Source organism: Lampetra planeri, unplaced genomic scaffold (genome assembly GCF_965212315.1).
Source record: "Lampetra planeri unplaced genomic scaffold, kcLamPlan1.2.h2 scaffold_381, whole genome shotgun sequence".
In the NCBI taxonomy this organism is placed as follows: Eukaryota; Metazoa; Chordata; class Hyperoartia; order Petromyzontiformes; family Petromyzontidae; genus Lampetra; species Lampetra planeri.
In genome coordinates, this window is record NW_027615204.1 from 15,213 (window position 1) to 33,825 (window position 18,613).

Below are 18,613 nucleotides of genomic sequence, written 5' to 3' on the forward strand. Positions count from 1 at the left end.
GCGTCTCTGTGAGTATGGGTCTCTATGGGCAATACTTTCTAAACCTCCGTTTCTCGGTCAATTCACGCACCCGTCCGCGTTCTCGTTGCTTTACGACGCTCTCCATGGAAACCAGCGAGACAACTTTTAATACTCAACATCGCCATGGCAACAACCCTCGAACATCTTCTTGGTTTTTTCGGTAAAGTCACGTAGAAGGGAAGTAATAAAATAATAAAACATAATAAAACAATTCTCACGACGTTTCGGCCACAACGCAAGCAGCCGTCTTCAGGTGTGGCCGAAACGTCGTGAGAATTGTTTTATTTTTATTATTTTATTACTTCCCTTCTACGTGACTTTACCGAAAAAAACCAAGAAGATGAATCCCTGCAGTCACGAAAGCTTAAAAGCGAAAAAAAGATTATTTAAATATTAAATACGATATTATTTTATTACATATTATTTTATTGTATTATTATATTATTTAATTATGTTTAATTTTTATTATTTTATTACTTCCCTTCTACGTGACTTTACCGAAAAAAAACCAAGAAGATGAATCCCTGCAGTCACGAAAGCTTTAAATCGAAACCCTCGTACACTAACTCAGCATGGCGAGGCACTCAACACAACACAACGTGGATGGGCAATACCAACTTCAAATTTATTGAGGGGGGAGTGGGGTTGGGTAAGGGGGGGGTGGAGAGATGAACCAATCAGTCGAACACCCAATGACACCACGAACACCCCCGCGATGGGATTGGACAAATGGACCAGTCCAAGATGGTAGGCGACTCCCATCCCACCCAGCGATTAACCAATCAGAAGGGGAATCTCAGGGGTGGGAGGAGCTAAGGTTGTATGGACACGCCCACCCCGTAACCCCCCAACTCAACAATAAGCCAATCAGAGCGGGGAATTCCCGGGTTGGGGGTGGAGCTATGGTTGGTAGGACACGCCCACCCCGTACCCCCCCCCAACTCAATAAGCCAATCAGAGCGGGGAATTCCAGGGCTGGGGGTGGAGCTATGGTTGTTAGGACACGCCCACCCCGTACCCCCCCCAACTCAATAAGCCAACCAGAGCGGAGAATTCCCGGGTTGGGGGTGGAGCTATGGTTGTCGGGACACGCCCACCTCGCCACCCCACCCAGCAATGGACCAATCAGAGGAGGGGATTGCCGAGAGGGGTGGAGTTTCGGATGTTGGGAAACGCCCATCTCATGCCACCCACCCAGCAATGGACCAATCAGAGGATACTTCCCATGTTGGGGGATAAAGAGGGGGGGGGGACTTATAGTGGGGTAGGCGTGGCCCTGAAAGCTGTGTGACCCCCCCCCCTCGGCCCGGTATTGACCAATCAGAGAGCGGGGAAATCCCCTACCCGGGGGCAATGTGAAAGAGGCGTGGCTTTAAAGTGCTCGTGTTTACTTGGGATTCGTTTGCACTACAAAGTCTATAGAGTGGGTGGGTGTGTGGGTGGGTGAGTGAGTGGGTGGGTGTGTGGGTGAGTGGGTGAGTGTGTGTGGGTGGGTGTGTGTGAGTGGGTGTGTGTGTGTGTGAGTGGGTGTGTGAGTGAGTGGGTGAGTGAGTGGGTGGGTGGGTGAGTGAGTGGGTGGGTGAGTGTGTGTGGGTGGGTGTGTGTGTGGGTGTGTGGGTGTGTGTGGGTGGGTGTGTGTGAGTGGGTGGGTGGGTGTGTGAGTGAGTGGGTGAGTGAGTGGGTGGGTGAGTGAGTGGGTGGGTGGGTGAGTGAGTGAGTGGGTGGGTGGGTGAGTGAGTGGGTGAGTGGGTGGGTGAGTGTGTGGGTGAGTGTGTGGGTGTGGGTGGATGTGAGTGGGTGGATGAGTGAGTGTGTGTGTGTGGGTGTGTGTGTGTGTGGGTGAGTGTGTGTGGTTGTGGGTGGGTGGATGTGTGTGTGGTTGTGTGTGAGTGTGGGTGTGTGTGGGTGAGTGTGTGTAAGTGTGTGGGTGGGTGTGTGAGTGGGTGAGTGAGTGGGTGTGTGTGTGTGTGTGGGTGAGTGAGTGGGTGTGAGTGGGTGTGGGTGAGTGAGTGGGTGAGTGAGTGGGTAGGTGAGTGGGTGTGGGTGAGTGTGTGGGTGAGTGAGTGGGTGTGAGTGGGTGTGGGTGAGTGAGTGGGTGAGTGAGTGGGTAGGTGAGTGGGTGTGGGTGAGTGTGTGGGTGAGTGAGTGGGTGTGAGTGGGTGTGGGTGAGTGAGTGGGTGAGTGAGTGGGTAGGTGAGTGGGTGAATGGGTGGATGAATGTTGGTGTGTGAGTGAGTGGGTGTGTGTATTGGTGTGTGTGTTGGTGTGAGTCAGTGTGAGTGAGCACGTCAGTGCGTGTCAGTGAGCGTGTCAGTGAGCGAGTGTGTCAGCGAGTGAGTGAGCATGTCAGCGATGTGAGCGTGTCAGCGAGTGAGTGTCAGTGTCAGTGTGTCAGTGAATGTGTCAGTGTGAGTGTGTGAGTGTGTCAGTGTGTGAGTGTGTCAGTGTGAGTGTGTCAGTGTGTGTGTGTCAGTGTGTGTGTGTCAGTGTGAGTGTGTCAGTGTGTGTGTGTCAGTGTGTGTGTGTCAGTGTGAGTGTGTCAGTGTGAGTGTCAGGCTCCGTAGACGCTCTCGTCGCTGTAGGCGATGTAGAGGAAGAAATCCTCTTCGTGATGCTCCTGCGGGGAGAGAGACACGGTGAGAGACAGAGACACGGTGAGAGAGACACGGTGAGAGAGACACGGTGAGAGAGAGACACGGTGAGAGAGAGACACGGTGAGAGAGAGACACGGGGAGAGAGAGACACGGGGAGAGAGACACGGTGAGAGAGACACGGTGAGAGAGACACGGTGAGAGAGAGACACGGTGAGAGAGAGACACGGGGAGAGAGACACGGTGAGAGAGACACGGTGAGAGAGACACGGTGAGAGAGACACGGGGAGAGAGACACGGTGAGAGAGACACGGTGAGAGAGACACGGGGAGAGAGACACGGTGAGAGAGACACGGTGAGAGAGACACGGTGAGAGAGAGACACGGTGAGAGAGAGACACGGTGAGAGAGACACGGTGAGAGAGAGACACGGTGAGAGAGAGACACGGGGAGAGAGACACGGTGAGAGAGACACGGTGAGAGAGACACGGTGAGAGAGAGACACGGGGAGAGAGACACGGTGAGAGAGACACGGTGAGAGAGACACGGTGAGAGAGAGACACGGGGAGAGAGACACGGTGAGAGAGACACGGTGAGAGAGACACGGTGAGAGAGAGACACGGGGAGAGAGACACGGTGAGAGAGACACGGTGAGAGAGACACGGTGAGAGAGAGACACGGTGAGAGAGAGACACGGGGAGAGAGACACGGTGAGAGAGACACGGGGAGAGAGACACGGTGAGAGAGACACGGTGAGAGAGACACGGGGAGAGAGACACGGTGAGAGAGACACGGTGAGAGAGACACGGTGAGAGAGAGACACGGTGAGAGAGAGACACGGTGAGAGAGAGACACGGTGAGAGAGAGACACGGTGAGAGAGACACGGTGAGAGAGAGACACGGTGAGAGAGAGACACGGGGAGAGAGACACGGTGAGAGAGACACGGTGAGAGAGAGACACGGGGAGAGAGACACGGTGAGAGAGACACGGTGAGAGAGAGACACGGTGAGAGAGAGACACGGTGAGAGAGAGACACGGTGAGAGAGAGACACGGGGAGAGAGACACGGTGAGAGAGACACGGTGAGAGAGAGACACGGTGAGAGAGAGACACGGTGAGAGAGACACGGTGAGAGAGAGACACGGTGAGAGAGAGACACGGTGAGAGAGACACGGTGAGAGAGAGACACGGGGAGAGAGACACGGTGAGAGAGACACGGTGAGAGAGAGACACGGGGAGAGAGACACGGTGAGAGAGAGACACGGTGAGAGAGAGACACGGTGAGAGAGAGACACGGTGAGAGAGAGACACGGTGAGAGAGAGACACGGTGAGAGAGAGACACGGTGAGAGAGAGACACGGGGAGAGAGACACGGAGAGAGAGACACGGAGAGAGAGACACGGTGAGAGAGACACGGTGAGAGAGACACGGTGAGAGAGAGACACGGTGAGAGAGAGACACGGTGAGAGAGAGACACGGTGAGAGACACGGTGAGAGAGAGACACGGTGAGAGAGAGACACGGTGAGAGAGAGACACGGTGAGAGAGAGACACGGTGAGAGAGAGACACGGTGAGAGAGAGACACGGTGAGAGAGAGACACGGTGAGAGAGAGACACGGTGAGAGAGAGACACGGTGAGAGAGAGACACGGTGAGAGAGAGACACGGTGAGAGAGAGACACGGTGAGAGAGAGACACGGTGAGAGAGAGACACGGTGAGAGAGAGACACGGTGAGAGAGACACGGTGAGAGAGACACGGTGAGAGAGACACGGTGAGAGAGACACGGTGAGAGAGACACGGTGAGAGAGACACGGGGAGAGAGACAGAGACACGTGAGAGACAGAGACATGGGGAGAGAGACACGGGGAGAGAGACACGGGGAGAGAGACACGATGAGAGAGAGAGACACGGTGAGAGAGACAGAAACACGGTGAGAGAGACAGAAACACGGTGAGAGACACGGTGAGAGAGAGACACGGTGAGAGAGACACGGTGAGAGAGACACGGTGAGAGAGACACGGTGAGAGAGACACGGTGAGAGAGACACGGTGAGAGAGACACGGTGAGAGAGACACGGTGAGAGAGACACGGTGAGAGAGACACGGTGAGAGAGACACGGTGAGAGAAAGACACGGTGAAAGAGAGACACGGTGAGAGAGAGACACGGTGAGAGAGAGACACGGTGAGAGACACGGTGAGAGAGAGACACGGTGAGAGAGAGACACGGTGAGAGAGAGACACGGTGAGAGAGAGACACGGTGAGAGAGAGACACGGTGAGAGAGACACGGTGAGAGAGACACGGTGAGAGAGACACGGTGAGAGAGACACGGTGAGAGAGACACGGTGAGAGAGAGACACGGTGAGAGAGACACGGGGAGAGATACAGAGACACGTGAGAGACAGAGACATGGGGAGAGAGACACGGGGAGAGAGACACGATGAGAGAGAGAGACACGGTGAGAGAGACAGAAACACGGTGAGAGACACGGTGAGAGAGAGACACGGTGAGAGAGAGACACGGTGAGAGAGAGACACGGTGAGAGAGAGACACGGTGAGAGAGAGACACGGTGAGAGACACGGTGAGAGAGAGACACGGTGAGAGACACGGTGAGAGAGAGACACGGTGAGAGAGAGACACGGTGAGAGAGAGACACGGTGAGAGAGAGACACGGTGAGAGAGAGACACGGTGAGAGAGACAGAGACACGGTGAGAGACAGAGACACGGTGAGAGACAGAGACACGGGGAGAGAGACACGGGGAGAGAGACACGATGAGAGAGACAGAGACACGGTGAGAGAGACAGAGACACGGTGAGAGACACGGTGAGAGACACGGTGAGAGACAGAGACACGGGGAGAGAGACACGGGGAGAGAGACACGGGGAGAGAGACACGATGAGAGAGACAGAGACACGGTGAGAGAGACAGAGACACGGTGAGAGAGAGACACGGTGAGAGAGACACGGGGAGAGAGACACGGGGAGAGAGACACGGGGAGAGAGACACGGGGAGAGAGACACGGGGAGAGAGACACGGGGAGAGAGACACGGGGAGAGAGACACGGGGAGAGAGACACGGGAAGTGAGACACGGGGAGAGAGACAAGGGGAGAGAGACACGGGGAGAGAGACACGGGGAGAGAGACACGGGGAGAGAGACACGGGGAGAGAGACACGGGGAGAGAGACACGGGGAGAGAGACACGGGGAGAGATACCTGGGGAGTGAGTCTATGGATCTCTGTGTGAGTCTACGTCTGTGTGAGTGAGTCTGTGGGTCTCTGTGTGGTGAGTCTGTGGGTCTCTGTGTGGTGAGTCTGTGGGTCTCTGTGTGGTGAGTCTGTGGGTATCTATGTGGTGAGTCTGTGGATCTCTGTGTGGTGAGTCTGTGGGTCTCTGTGTGGTGAGTCTGTGGGTATCTATGTGGTGAGTCTGTGGGTCTCTGTGTGGTGAGTCTGTGGATCTCTGTGTGGTGAGTCTGTGGGTATCTATGTGGTGAGTCTGTGGATCTCTGTGTGGTGAGTCTGTGGGTCTCTGCGTGGTGAGTCTGTGGGTCTCTGCGTGGTGAGTCTGTGGATCTCTGTGTGGTGAGTCTGTGGGTATCTATGTGGTGAGTCTGTGGATCTCTGTGTGGTGAGTCTGTGGGTCTCTGTGTGGTGAGTCTGTGGGTCTCTGTGTGGTGAGTCTGTGGATCTCTGTGTGGTGAGTCTGTGGGTATCTATGTGGTGAGTCTGTGGATCTCTGTGTGGTGAGTCTGTGGGTCTCTGCGTGGTGAGTCTGTGGGTCTCTGCGTGGTGAGTCTGTGGGTCTCTGTGTGAGTGAGTCTGTGTCTGTGTGAGTGAGTCTACGTCTGTGTGAGTGAGTCTGTGGGTCTCTGTGTGAGTGAGTCTATGTGAGTGAGTCTGTGTCTGTGTGAGTCTGCGTCTGTGCGAGTGAGTCTGTGGGTCTCTGTGTGAGTGAGTCTATGTGAGTGAGTCTGTGTCTGTGTGAGTCTGCGTCTGTGCGAGTGAGTCTCTCTCTCGGCGTGCGTGCACCGTGCCTGGTACAGCTGCCCCATGGTGGCGCTGGTGGGTGGAATGACGTTGTTCACGAAGAAGAAGAGAGCGTCCTCCGCACGGAGGTGGATCCTCTTGCGGATCAGGAAGTAGAACTGGCCCACGGTGAGGTCAGAGGGCACCAGGTACTTCTTCTTGTCAAGGTCGCCTATCCGGGCCTTCGGGGCCTTCTCCACGATCACCTGCAGGGCACGAGGGGAGGGGGAGGGGGGGGGAGACAGAGGGAGAGGGGGAGAGAGAGACAGGGTGTCATCATAGACTCATAGACTCACCAATCACACAGAGAGCCATAGACTCACACAGAGAGACCCATAGACTCACCACACAGAGAGCCATAGACTCACCACTCACACAGAGAGCCATAGACTCACCACTCACACAGAGAGCCATAGACTCACCACTCACACAGAGAGCCATAGACTCACCACTCACACACAGACCCACAGACTCACACAGAGACCCATAGACTCACCACTCACACAGAGACCCATAGACTCACCACTCACACAGAGACCCATAGACTCACCACTCACACAGAGAGCCATAGACTCACCACACAGAGAGCCATAGACTCACACAGAGACCCATAGACTCACACAGAGACCCATAGACTCACACAGAGACCCATAGACTCACCACTCACACAGAGACCCATAGACTCACCACTCACACAGAGACCCATAGACTCACCACTTACACAGAGACCCATAGACTCACCACACAGAGAGCCATAGACTCACCACTCACACAGAGACCCATAGACTCACCACTCACACAGAGACCCATAGACTCACCACTCACACAGAGAGCCATAGACTCACCACACAGAGAGCCATAGACTCACACAGAGACCCATAGACTCACACAGATACCCATAGACTCACCACTCACACAGAGACCCATAGACTCACCACTCACACAGAGACCCATAGACTCACCACTCACACACAGACCCACAGACTCACACAGAGACCCATAGACTCACCACTCACACAGAGACCCACAAACTCACCACTCACACAGAGACCCACAGACTCACCACTCACACAGAGACCCACAGACTCACCACTCACACAGAGACCCACAGACTCACCACAGAGACCCATAGACTCACCACTCACACAGAGACCCACAGACTCACCACACAGAGACCCATAGACTCACCACAGAGACCCACAGACTCACCACACAGAGACCCATAGACTCACCAGAGACTCACAGACTCACCACACAGAGACCCATAGACGCACCACTCACACAGAGACCCACAGACTCACCACAGAGACCCACAGACTCACCACACAGAGACCCACAGACTCACCACACAGAGACCCACAGACCCACCACACAGAGACCCACCAGACAGAGACCCATAGACTCACCACACAGAGACCCACAGACCCACCACACAGAGACCCACAGACTCACCACACAGAGACCCACAGACCCACCACACAGAGACCCACAGACTCACCACACAGAGACCCACAGACCCACCACACAGAGACCCACCAGACAGAGACCCATAGACTCACCACAGAGACCCACAGACTCACCACACAGAGACCCACCACACAGAGACCCAGAGACTCGCCACACACACACACACAGTGCCATTGCAAGGCATGTGTAAACTATACATTCACCACGCAAACTATTTGATCATTTATCATCATCATCATCATCTTGATACAACTGCTTGAACCAGAACCTTCTAAAATGGAGACCCAGGGATTGAACTCTCAGTGTCTCTGACACGGCCATCGTGACAGAGAGAGAGAGACACCCAGACCCAGGGATTGAACCCAGACTCTCAGTGTCTCTGGCTTAGTGAACCCCACTGAGAGAGAGACACCCAGACCCAGGGATTGAACCCAGGTTTCATGTGTCTTAGGACACAAATAGACATGCGCACACAAAGAGACACACACAGAGACACACAGAGAGATACACAGAGACACACACAGACAAAGAGACACACACAGAGACACAGAGAGATACACAGAGACACACACAGACAAAGAGACACACACAGACAGAGACACACACAGACAGAGACACACACAGACAGAGAGACACACACAGACAGAGAGACACACACAGAGACAGACAGACACACAAAGACACACACAGACACACAGACAGAGAGATACACACAGATACACACGCACACAGACACACAGCTTAGAAAATACACAAACAGACGTAAATAGACACACAGACACACACAGACATACAAGGACACAGATAGACACGGACACAAATAGACACGGAGACACAGATACGTTGGTACACAAAGATCCACCGTGTAGCCTCTTACAGCATGTAGGGGCAAGTGCAGACCAGGCGAGGTAGTCAACATCTCACAGGGTCCGGGATCGAACCCACGACCTCCTGTAGACCAGGCGAGGTAGTCAACATCTCACAGGGTCCGGGAGTGAATCTACGACCTCCTGTATACCAGGCGAGGTAGTCAACATATCACAGGGTCCGGGATCGAACCCACGACCTCCTGTAGACCAGGCGAGGTAGTCAACATCTCACAGGGTCCGGGATCGAACCCACGACCTCCTGTATACCAGGCGAGGTAGTCAACATCTCACAGAATCCAGGATCGAACCCACGACCTCCTGTAGACCAGGCGAGGTAGTCAACATCTCACAGGGTCCGGGAACGAACCCACGACCTCCTGTAGACCAGGCGAGGTAGTCAACATCTCACAGGGTCCGGGATCGAACCCACGACCTCCTGTAGACCAGGCGAGGTAGTCAACATCTCACAGGGTCCGGGATCGAACCCACGACCTCCTGTAGACCAGGCGAGGTAGTCAACATCTCACATGGTCCGGGATCGAACCCACGACCTCCTGTAGACCAGGCGAGGTAGTCAACATCTCACAGGGTCCGGGATCGAACCCACGACCTCCTGTAGACCAGGCGAGGTAGTCAACATATCACAGGGTCTGGGATCGAACCCACGACCTCCTGTAGACCAGGCGAGGTAGTCAACATCTCACAGGGTCTGGGATCGAACCCACGACCTTCTGTATACCAGGCGAGGTAGTCAACATCTCACAGGGTCCGGATCGAACCCACGACTTCCTGTAGACCAGGCGAGATAATCAACATCTCACAGGGTCCGGGATCGAACCCACGACCTCCTGTAGACCAGGCGAGGTAGTCAACATCTCACAGGGTCTGGGATCGAACCCACGACCTACTGTAGATCAGGCGAGGTAGTCAACATCTCCCAGGGTCAGGAGATCGAACCCACGACCTCCTGTAGACCAGGCGAGGTAGTCAACATCTCACAGGGTCTGGGATCGAACCCACGACCTACTGTAGATCAGGCGAGGTAGTCAACATCTCACAGGGTCCGGGATCGAACCCACGACCTCCTGTAGACCAGGCGAGGTAGTCAACATCTCACAGGGTCTGGGATCGAACCCACGACTTCCTGTAGACCAGGCGAGGTAGTCAACATCTCCCTCACCCACGTGCCGAATATTAACGTCAGGGTCAGGCCAACTCCTCCCACACGGGCAAGATTGTTACTCGTGTTGTTGTTTACGTTACAATTATGTCACTCGCTCCCTCTCTGCGCGTGTGGGTGTGCTAGTGAGTGGATGTGTGGGTGTGTGAGTGGGTGAGCGAGTGGGTGTGTCAGTGGGTGTGTCAGTGGGTGTGTGAGTGGGTGTGTCAGTGGGCGGGTGAGTGGGCGGGTGAGTAGGTGAGCGAGTGGGTGAGTGTGAGAGTGAGTGAGTGTGTGTGAGTGGGTGGGCGAGTGGGTGGGTGGGCGAGTGGGTGGGTGGGCGAGTGGGTGGGTGGGCGAGTGGGTGAGTTTGCGGGTGAGTCGGTGGGTGAGTGAGTGGGTGAGCGAGTGGGTGGGTGAGTGGGTGGGTGAGTGAGTGGGTGAGTGAGTGGGTGAGTGAGTGGGTGAGCGAGTGGGTGAGCGAGTGGGTGAGTGGGTGGGTGAGTGGGTGGGTGAGCGGGTGGGTGAGTGTGCGGGTGAGTGAGTGTGGGCGAGTTGCTGGGTGAGTGGGTGAGTGGGTGAGCGAGTGGGTGAGACTGGTCGAGTGGGATCTTACAATCCGCAAAAAGCCGTGAGCATCAACACAGCAGCCCATGGTGCCGACTCATCAAATCGATGTCGCGAGCGCACCTACACACAGACACAGCTCCCCCAGGTAGCCTCTAGTGGACTGTAGGGGCAAGTGCTGCCAGTAGCACCTATACACAAAGATCCCCCGTGTAGCCTCTAGCAGGCTGTAGGGGCAAGTGCTGTCAGTAGCACCTACACACAGACAAAGATCCCCCGTGTAGCCTCTAGCAGGCTGTAGGGGCAAGTGCTGCCAGTAGCACCTACACACAGACAAAGATCCCCCGTGTAGCCTCTAGTGGACTGTAGGGGCAAGTGCTGCCAGTAGCACCTATACACAAAGATCCCCCGTGTAGCCTCTAGAAGGCTGTAGGGGTAAGTGCTGTTATGGCGCACACAGAGGTCTGTGGGTGGCTGTCAGGACCACGCCCTCCCGGCCGTCTTTGTCTCTCCCCCAGTGCTAGCGATGTTGACGTCACGCGGCTTATCATTTGAGGCCGAGTCGACCTAGGGGAGGCCCAGGGCAGGTTCAGATAAAACCACCACCACCAGCCAGGGTCTATCAACTGCTGGATGACGTCACCACCACCAGCCAGGGTCTGTCAACTGCTGGATGACGTCACCACCACCAGCCAGGGTGTCCACTGCTGGATGACGTCACCACCACCAGCCAGGGTCTGTCAACTGCTGGATGATGACGTCACCACCACCACCACCAGCCAGGGTCTATCAACTGCTGGATGACATCACCACCAGCCAGGGTCTGTCAACTGCTGGATGATGACGTCACCACCACCACCCAGTGTCTATCAACTGCTGGATGATGACGTCACCACCACCACCACCAGCCAGGGTTTGTCCCCTGCTGGATGACGACATCACCACCAGCCAGGGTCTGTCCACTGCTGTATTATGACGTCACCACCAGCCAGGGTCTATCAACTGCTGGATGACGTCACCACCACCACCAGCCAGGGTCTATCAACTGCTGGATGACATCATCCACTGCTGGATGATGACGTCACCACCACCACCAGCCAGGGTCTATCAACTGCTGGATGATGACATCATCCACTGCTGGATGATGACGTCACCACCACCACCAGCCAGGGTCTATCAACTGCTGGATGATGACATCATCCACTGCTGGATGATGACGTCACCACCACCACCAGCCAGGGTCTATCAACTGCTGGATGATGACATCATCCACTGCTGGATGATGACGTCACCACCACCACCAGCCAGGGTCTATCAACTGCTGGATGATGACATCATCCACTGCTGGATGATGACGTCACCACCACCACCAGCCAGGGTCTATCAACTGCTGGATGATGACATCATCCACTGCTGGATGATGACGTCACCACCACCACCAGCCAGGGTCTATCAACTGCTGGATGACGGCAGCCATCGCAGTCTCGCTGGTCGTGACGACGCTCCGACAGCGGCGGTAAAACGCCTAACAGCCGCCATTCTGACCGCCAAGCCCGCGTCATTAGCGTAACAACACCGTAATAATAACAACCAGTCGTATAAACCTACCATCAATAGGAATATTAGTGAGGGGGTCGAGGGGGGCGGCGGTTGGTTTCTGCGGGCGGCCTAGCTCAGGCTTCCCCGCGAGCGAAACTAGGCGAGGCCGACCCCCCGTCCCAACCGACAAATATTTTTTTTCGTTTTTTTTTATCGCCGCCGTTCTCCGTCCGTGTCTCTTACCGGGACGCGGTCCGGGTACTTCTTGCGGATCTTCTCCCCCTCAGACCGCCTCTTCTCGAACGGGTGCTCCTCTTTATATTGCCACTTCATCGCTGCTCCGAAGATCGCCTCACTGCTTGCTGCTGATGCTACTGGCGGAAGTTGAAATGGCGGGGAGCAGCTTCCGGTTTCGTTCTGCCCCGCCTCGCCACTTCCGGCGGAGCCGCCTGACCGTATAAGGCGATATCCGGTGGACGGACCCGCCCACCTCATGAATATTCATGAGTCGTTACCGGGTTCCTCCTACCCCGGACCACGCCCACTTCGATGACGTCACCCACATGCCGACGCCCCCCTCAATTATCAATGTTGATGAGAGCACGCGCCTCCCTCTCATGAATATGTTAATGACGTCACGTGCCGCCCCTTTCTCATGAATATGTTAATTAGTTCACGTGCCCCCCCCCTCTCTTATAATTATGTTAATGAGGTCACGCGTCGTCCCTCAATGGGGTTTATGGGTAGAGACTTTAACATTGGAGTCTATGGGAGACTTTAACATTGGAGTCTATGGGTAGAGACTTTTACATTGGAGTCTATGGGAGACTTTAACATTGGAGTCTATGGGTAGAGACTTTTACATTGGGGTCTATGGAGACTTTAACATTGGGGACTGTGGGTAGAGACTTTAACATTGGGGTCTATGGGTAGAGACTTTAACATTGGGGTTTATGGGTAGACTTTAACATTGGAGTCTATGGGTAGAGACTTTAACATTGGAGTCTATGGGTAGAGACTTTAACATTGGAGTCTGTGGGTAGAGACTTTAACATTGGAGTCTGTGGGTAGAGACTTTAACATTGGGGTCTATGGGTAGAGACTTTAACATTGGAGTCTATGGGTAGAGACTTTAACATTGGAGTCTATGGGTAGAGACTTTAACATTGGAGTCTATGGGTAGAGACTTTAACATTGGGGTCTATGGGTAGAGACTTTAACATTGGAGTCTATGGGTAGAGACTTTAACATTGGAGTCTATGGGTAGAGACTTTAACATTGGGGTTTATGGGTAGAGACTTTAACATTGGAGTCTATGGGTAGAGACTTTAACATTGGGGTCTATGGGTAGACACTTTAACATTGGAGTCTATGGGTAGAGACTTTAACATTGGGGTCTATGGGTAGACACTTTAACATTGGAGTCTGTGGGTAGAGACTTTAACATTGGGGTCTATGGGTAGACACTTTAACATTGGAGTCTATGGGTAGAGACTTTAACATTGGAGTCTATGGGTAGAGACTTTAACATTGGAGTCTATGGGTAGACACTTTAACATTGGGGTCTATGGGTAGACACTTTAACATTGGAGTCTGTGGGTAGAGACTTTAACATTGGGGTTTATGGGTAGAGACTTTAACATTGGAGTCTATGGGTAGAGACTTTAACATTCGGGTCTATGGTTAGAGACTTTAACATTGGAGTCTATGGGTAGAGACTTTAACATTGGAGTCTATGGGTAGAGACTTTAACATTGGAGTCTATGGGTAGAGACTTTAACATTGGAGTCTGTGGGTAGAGACTTTAACATTGGAGTCTGTGGGTAGAGACTTTAACATTGGAGTCTATGGTTAGAGATTTTAACATTGGAGTCTATGGGTAGAGACTTTAACATTGGAGTCTATGGGTAGAGACTTTAACATTCGGGTCTATGGTTAGAGACTTTAACATTGGAGTCTATGGGTAGAGACTTTAACATTGGAGTCAATGGGTAGAGACTTTAACATTGGAGTCTATGGGTAGAGACTTTAACATTCGGGTCTATGGTTAGAGACTTTAACATTGGAGTCTATGGGTAGAGACTTTAACATTGGAGTCTATGGGTAGAGACTTTAACATTGGAGTCTGTGGGTAGAGACTTTAACATTGGGGTTTATGGGTAGACACTTTAACATTGGAGTCTATGGGTAGACACTTTAACATTGGAGTCTATGGGTAGACACTTTAACATTGGAGTCTATGGGTAGACACTTTAACATTGGAGTCTATGGGTAGACACTTTAACATTGGAGTCTATGGGTAGAGACTTTAACATTGGAGTCTATGGGTAGAGACTTTAACATTGGAGTCTATGGGTAGAGACTTTAACATTGGAGTCTATGGGTAGAGACTTTAACATTCGGGTCTATGGTTAGAGACTTTAACATTGGAGTCTATGGGTAGAGACTTTAACATTGGAGTCTGTGGGTAGACACTTTAACATTGGAGTCTATGGGTAGACACTTTAACATTGAAGTCTGTGGGTAGACACTTTAACATTGGAGTCTATGGGTAGACACTTTAACATTGGAGTCTATGGGTAGAGACTTTAACATTGGAGTCTATGGGTAGAGACTTTAACATTGGAGTCTATGGGTAGAGACTTTAACATTGGAGTCTATGGGTAGAGACTTTAACATTGGAGTCTATGGGTAGAGACTTTAACATTCGGGTCTATGGTTAGAGACTTTAACATTGGAGTCTATGGGTAGAGACTTTAACATTGGAGTCTGTGGGTAGACACTTTAACATTGGAGTCTATGGGTAGACACTTTAACATTGGAGTCTATGGGTAGAGACTTTAACATTGAAGTCTGTGGGTAGACACTTTAACATTGGAGTCTATGGGTAGACACTTTAACATTGGAGTCTATGGGTAGAGACTTTAACATTGGAGTCTATGGGTAGACACTTTAACACTGGAGTCTATGGGTAGAGACTTTAACATTGGGGTCTATGGGTAGAGACTTTAACATTGGAGTCTATGGGTAGAGACTTTAACATTGGAGTCTATGGGTAGACACTTTAACATTGGAGTCTATGGGTAGAGACTTTAACATTGGAGTCTATGGGTAGAGACTTTAACATTGGAGTCTATGGGTAGACACTTTAACATTGGAGTCTATGGGTAGAGACTTTAACATTGGAGTCTATGGGTAGACACTTTAACATTGGAGTCTATGGGTAGAGACTTTAACATTGGAGTCTATGGGTAGAGACTTTAACATTGGAGTCTATGGGTAGACACTTTAACATTGGAGTCTATGGGTAGAGACTTTAACATTGGAGTCTATGGGTAGACACTTTAACATTGAAGTCTATGGGTAGACACTTTAACATTGGAGTCTATGGGTAGAGACTTTAACATTGGAGTCTATGGGTAGACACTTTAACATTGGAGTCTATGGGTAGAGACTTTAACATTGGAGTCTATGGGTAGACACTTTAACATTGGAGTCTATGGGTAGAGACTTTAACATTGGAGTCTATGGGTAGAGACTTTAACATTGGAGTCTATGGGTAGAGACTTTAACATTGGAGTCTATGGGTAGAGACTTTAACATTGAAGTCTGTGGGTAGACACTTTAACATTGGAGTCTATGGGTAGACACTTTAACATTGGAGTCTATGGGTAGAGACTTTAACATTGGAGTCTATGGGTAGACACTTTAACACTGGAGTCTATGGGTAGAGACTTTAACATTGGGGTCTATGGGTAGAGACTTTAACATTGGAGTCTATGGGTAGAGACTTTAACATTGGAGTCTATGGGTAGACACTTTAACATTGGAGTCTATGGGTAGACACTTTAACATTGGAGTCTATGGGTAGAGACTTTAACATTGGAGTCTATGGGTAGACACTTTAACATTGGAGTCTATGGGTAGACACTTTAACATTGGAGTCTATGGGTAGACACTTTAACATTGGAGTCTATGGGTAGACACTTTAACATTGGAGTCTATGGGTAGACACTTTAACATTGGAGTCTATGGGTAGAGACTTTAACATTGGAGTCTATGGGTAGAGACTTTAACATTGGAGTCTATGGGTAGACACTTTAACATTGAAGTCTATGGGTAGACACTTTAACATTGGAGTCTATGGGTAGACACTTTAACATTGGAGTCTATGGGTAGAGACTCGTGATTAACCACGCGTTGAAAAATGTTATTGACCTCAGTAAAAAAGTAGTCCCCCACCACCACCCCCCACCACTGCGTGGCGCATGAATACAACCGCACCCACCACCCCGCGCACAACAACAGCAGCGGCAGCATCGCTGCTGTTGTTGAGGGGGGAAAGGGGGGGCCCGGGCCCCCGCATAATGTCACGCCTCGCCCGTGGAGTTTAACAACAACAAAAACGGCGCATTTCGCGACCTTTCGCCCACCGCGTGAGCCGATGACGCGACGGCACTATTTTAAAATAAATAATTAAATAGCGCGGCCGCCTCACCGCCGCCGCGGAAGGAGTCGCCGCGGCGGTGAGGCGGTTTTTTTTTTGTGCGTGCGTCACGCGCGCGCGCGCGGTCACGCGCTCGAGGCTCACGTGACCGCCCCCGCTGACCCCCCCCCCACCTGCGGCGGGTGACGTCACTCAGCCAAGGACGGGGGGGGGCGTGGTATAACCCCCCCCGGCCACGCCCACATCTGAGTTACCGGCCCGCCCCCCCCTCACAACGTCCCCCCCCCCCCCGGATTATAATTCCCACACGGATAGGCGGCAACGCGATTTTTAAAGCGCACAGCGGATAAGTGACCCCGTTCACAATCGCCTGGTCTAGAGGAGGTCGTGGGTTCAATCCCAGACCCTGTGAGATGTTGACTACCTCGCCTGGTCTACAGGTCGTGGGTTCAATCCCAGACCCTGTGAGATGTTGACTACCTCGCCTGGTCTACAGGAGGTCGTGGGTTCAATCCCAGACCCTGTGAGATGTTGACTACCTCGCCTGGTCTACAGGAGGTCGTGGGTTCGATCCCAGACCCTGTGATATGTTGACTACCTCGCCTGGTATACAGGAGGTCGTGGGTTCAATCCCAGACCCTGTGAGATGTTGACTACCTCGCCTGGTCTACAGGAGGTCGTGGGTTCGATCCCAGACCCTGTGAGATGTTGACTACCTCGCCTGGTCTACAGGAGGTCGTGGGTTCAATCCCAGACCATGTGAGATGTTGACTACCTCGCCTGGTCTACAGGAGGTCGTGGGTTCGATCCCAGACCCTGTGAGATGTTGACTACCTCGCCTGGTCTACAGGAGGTCGTGGGTTCAATCCCAGACCCTGTGAGATGTTGACTACCTCGCCTGGTATACAGGAGGTCGTGGGTTCGATCCTGGACCCTGAGATGTTGACTACCTCGCCTGGTCTACAGGAGGTCGTGGGTTCGATCCCAGACCCTGTGAGATGTTGACTACCTCGCCTGGTCTACAGGAGGTCGTGGGTTCGATCCCAGACCCTGTGAGATGTTGACTACCTCGCCTGGTCTACAGGAGGTCGTGGGTTCGATCCCGGACCCTGTGAGATGTTGACTACCTCGCCTGGACTACAGGAGGTCGTGGGTTCGATCCCGGACCCTGTGAGATGTTGACTACCTCGCCTGGTCTACAGGAGGTCGTGGGTTCGATCCCGGACCCTGTGAGATGTTGACTACCTCGCCTGGTCTACAGGAGGTCGTGGGTTCGATCCCTGACCCTGTGAGATGTTGACTACCTCGCCTGGTCTACAGGAGGTCGTGGGTTCGATCCCGGACCCTGTGAGATGTTGACTACCTCGCCTGGTCTACAGGAGGTCGTGGGTTCGATCCCGGACCCTGTGAGATGTTGACTACCTCGCCTGGTCTACAGGAGGTCGTGGGTTCGATCCCGGACCCTGTGAGATGTTGACTACCTCGCCTGGTCTACAGGAGGTCGTGGGTTCGATCCCGGACCCTGTGAGATGTTGACTACCTCGCCTGGTCTACAGGAGGTCGTGGGTTCGATCCCGGACCCTGTGAGATGTTGACTACCTCGCCTGGTCTACAGGAGGTCGTGGGTTCGATCCCGGACCCTGTGAGATGTTGACTACCTCGCCTGGTCTACAGGAGGTCGTGGGTTCGATCCCGGACCCTGTGAGATGTTGACTACCTCGCCTGGTCTACAGGAGGTCGTGGGTTCGATCCCGGACCCTGTGAGATGTTGACTACCTCGCCTGGTCTACAGGAGGTCGTGGGTTCGATCCCGGACCCTGTGAGATGTTGACTACCTCGCCATCAGCTCACTCACCCAGCCATTCACTCATATACACACTCGCACAGACCCACACACACATCCACTCAATCGCGAGACATGAAC

At 52.9% G+C, this 18,613-nt stretch overlaps 1 protein-coding gene across 1 annotated transcript; it reads right to left on the reverse strand.

Moving 5' to 3' along the window:
* Positions 1-1,811: 1,811 nt before the first annotated feature.
* Positions 1,812-12,644, reverse strand: GABARAP (GABA type A receptor-associated protein). The gene is made up of 3 exons (XM_078623697.1): positions 12,486-12,644; positions 6,650-6,847; positions 1,812-2,638 (listed from the first exon to the last, which is right to left on the reverse strand). Exons 1-3 carry the CDS (start codon positions 12,573-12,575, stop codon positions 2,573-2,575), a joined length of 354 nt encoding a protein of 117 aa, XP_078479823.1. The 5' UTR covers positions 12,576-12,644; the 3' UTR covers positions 1,812-2,572.
* Between the last annotated feature and the right edge of the window lie 5,969 nt (positions 12,645-18,613).

What these genes read in the sequence shown, in the direction of transcription:
- GABARAP (XM_078623697.1), bottom strand. Translation starts at nt 12,575, where the DNA reads ATGAAGTGGCAATATAAAGAGGAGCACCCGTTCGAGAAGAGGCGGTCT. An exon ending in AGTACCCGGACCGCGTCCCG is followed by an intron (nt 6,848 to 12,485) that starts GTAAGAGACACG and finishes CGTGCCCTGCAG; the next exon opens with GTGATCGTGGAGAAGGCCCC. An exon ending in CCATGGGGCAGCTGTACCAG is followed by an intron (nt 2,639 to 6,649) that starts GCACGGTGCACG and finishes CTCTCCCCGCAG; the next exon opens with GAGCATCACGAAGAGGATTT.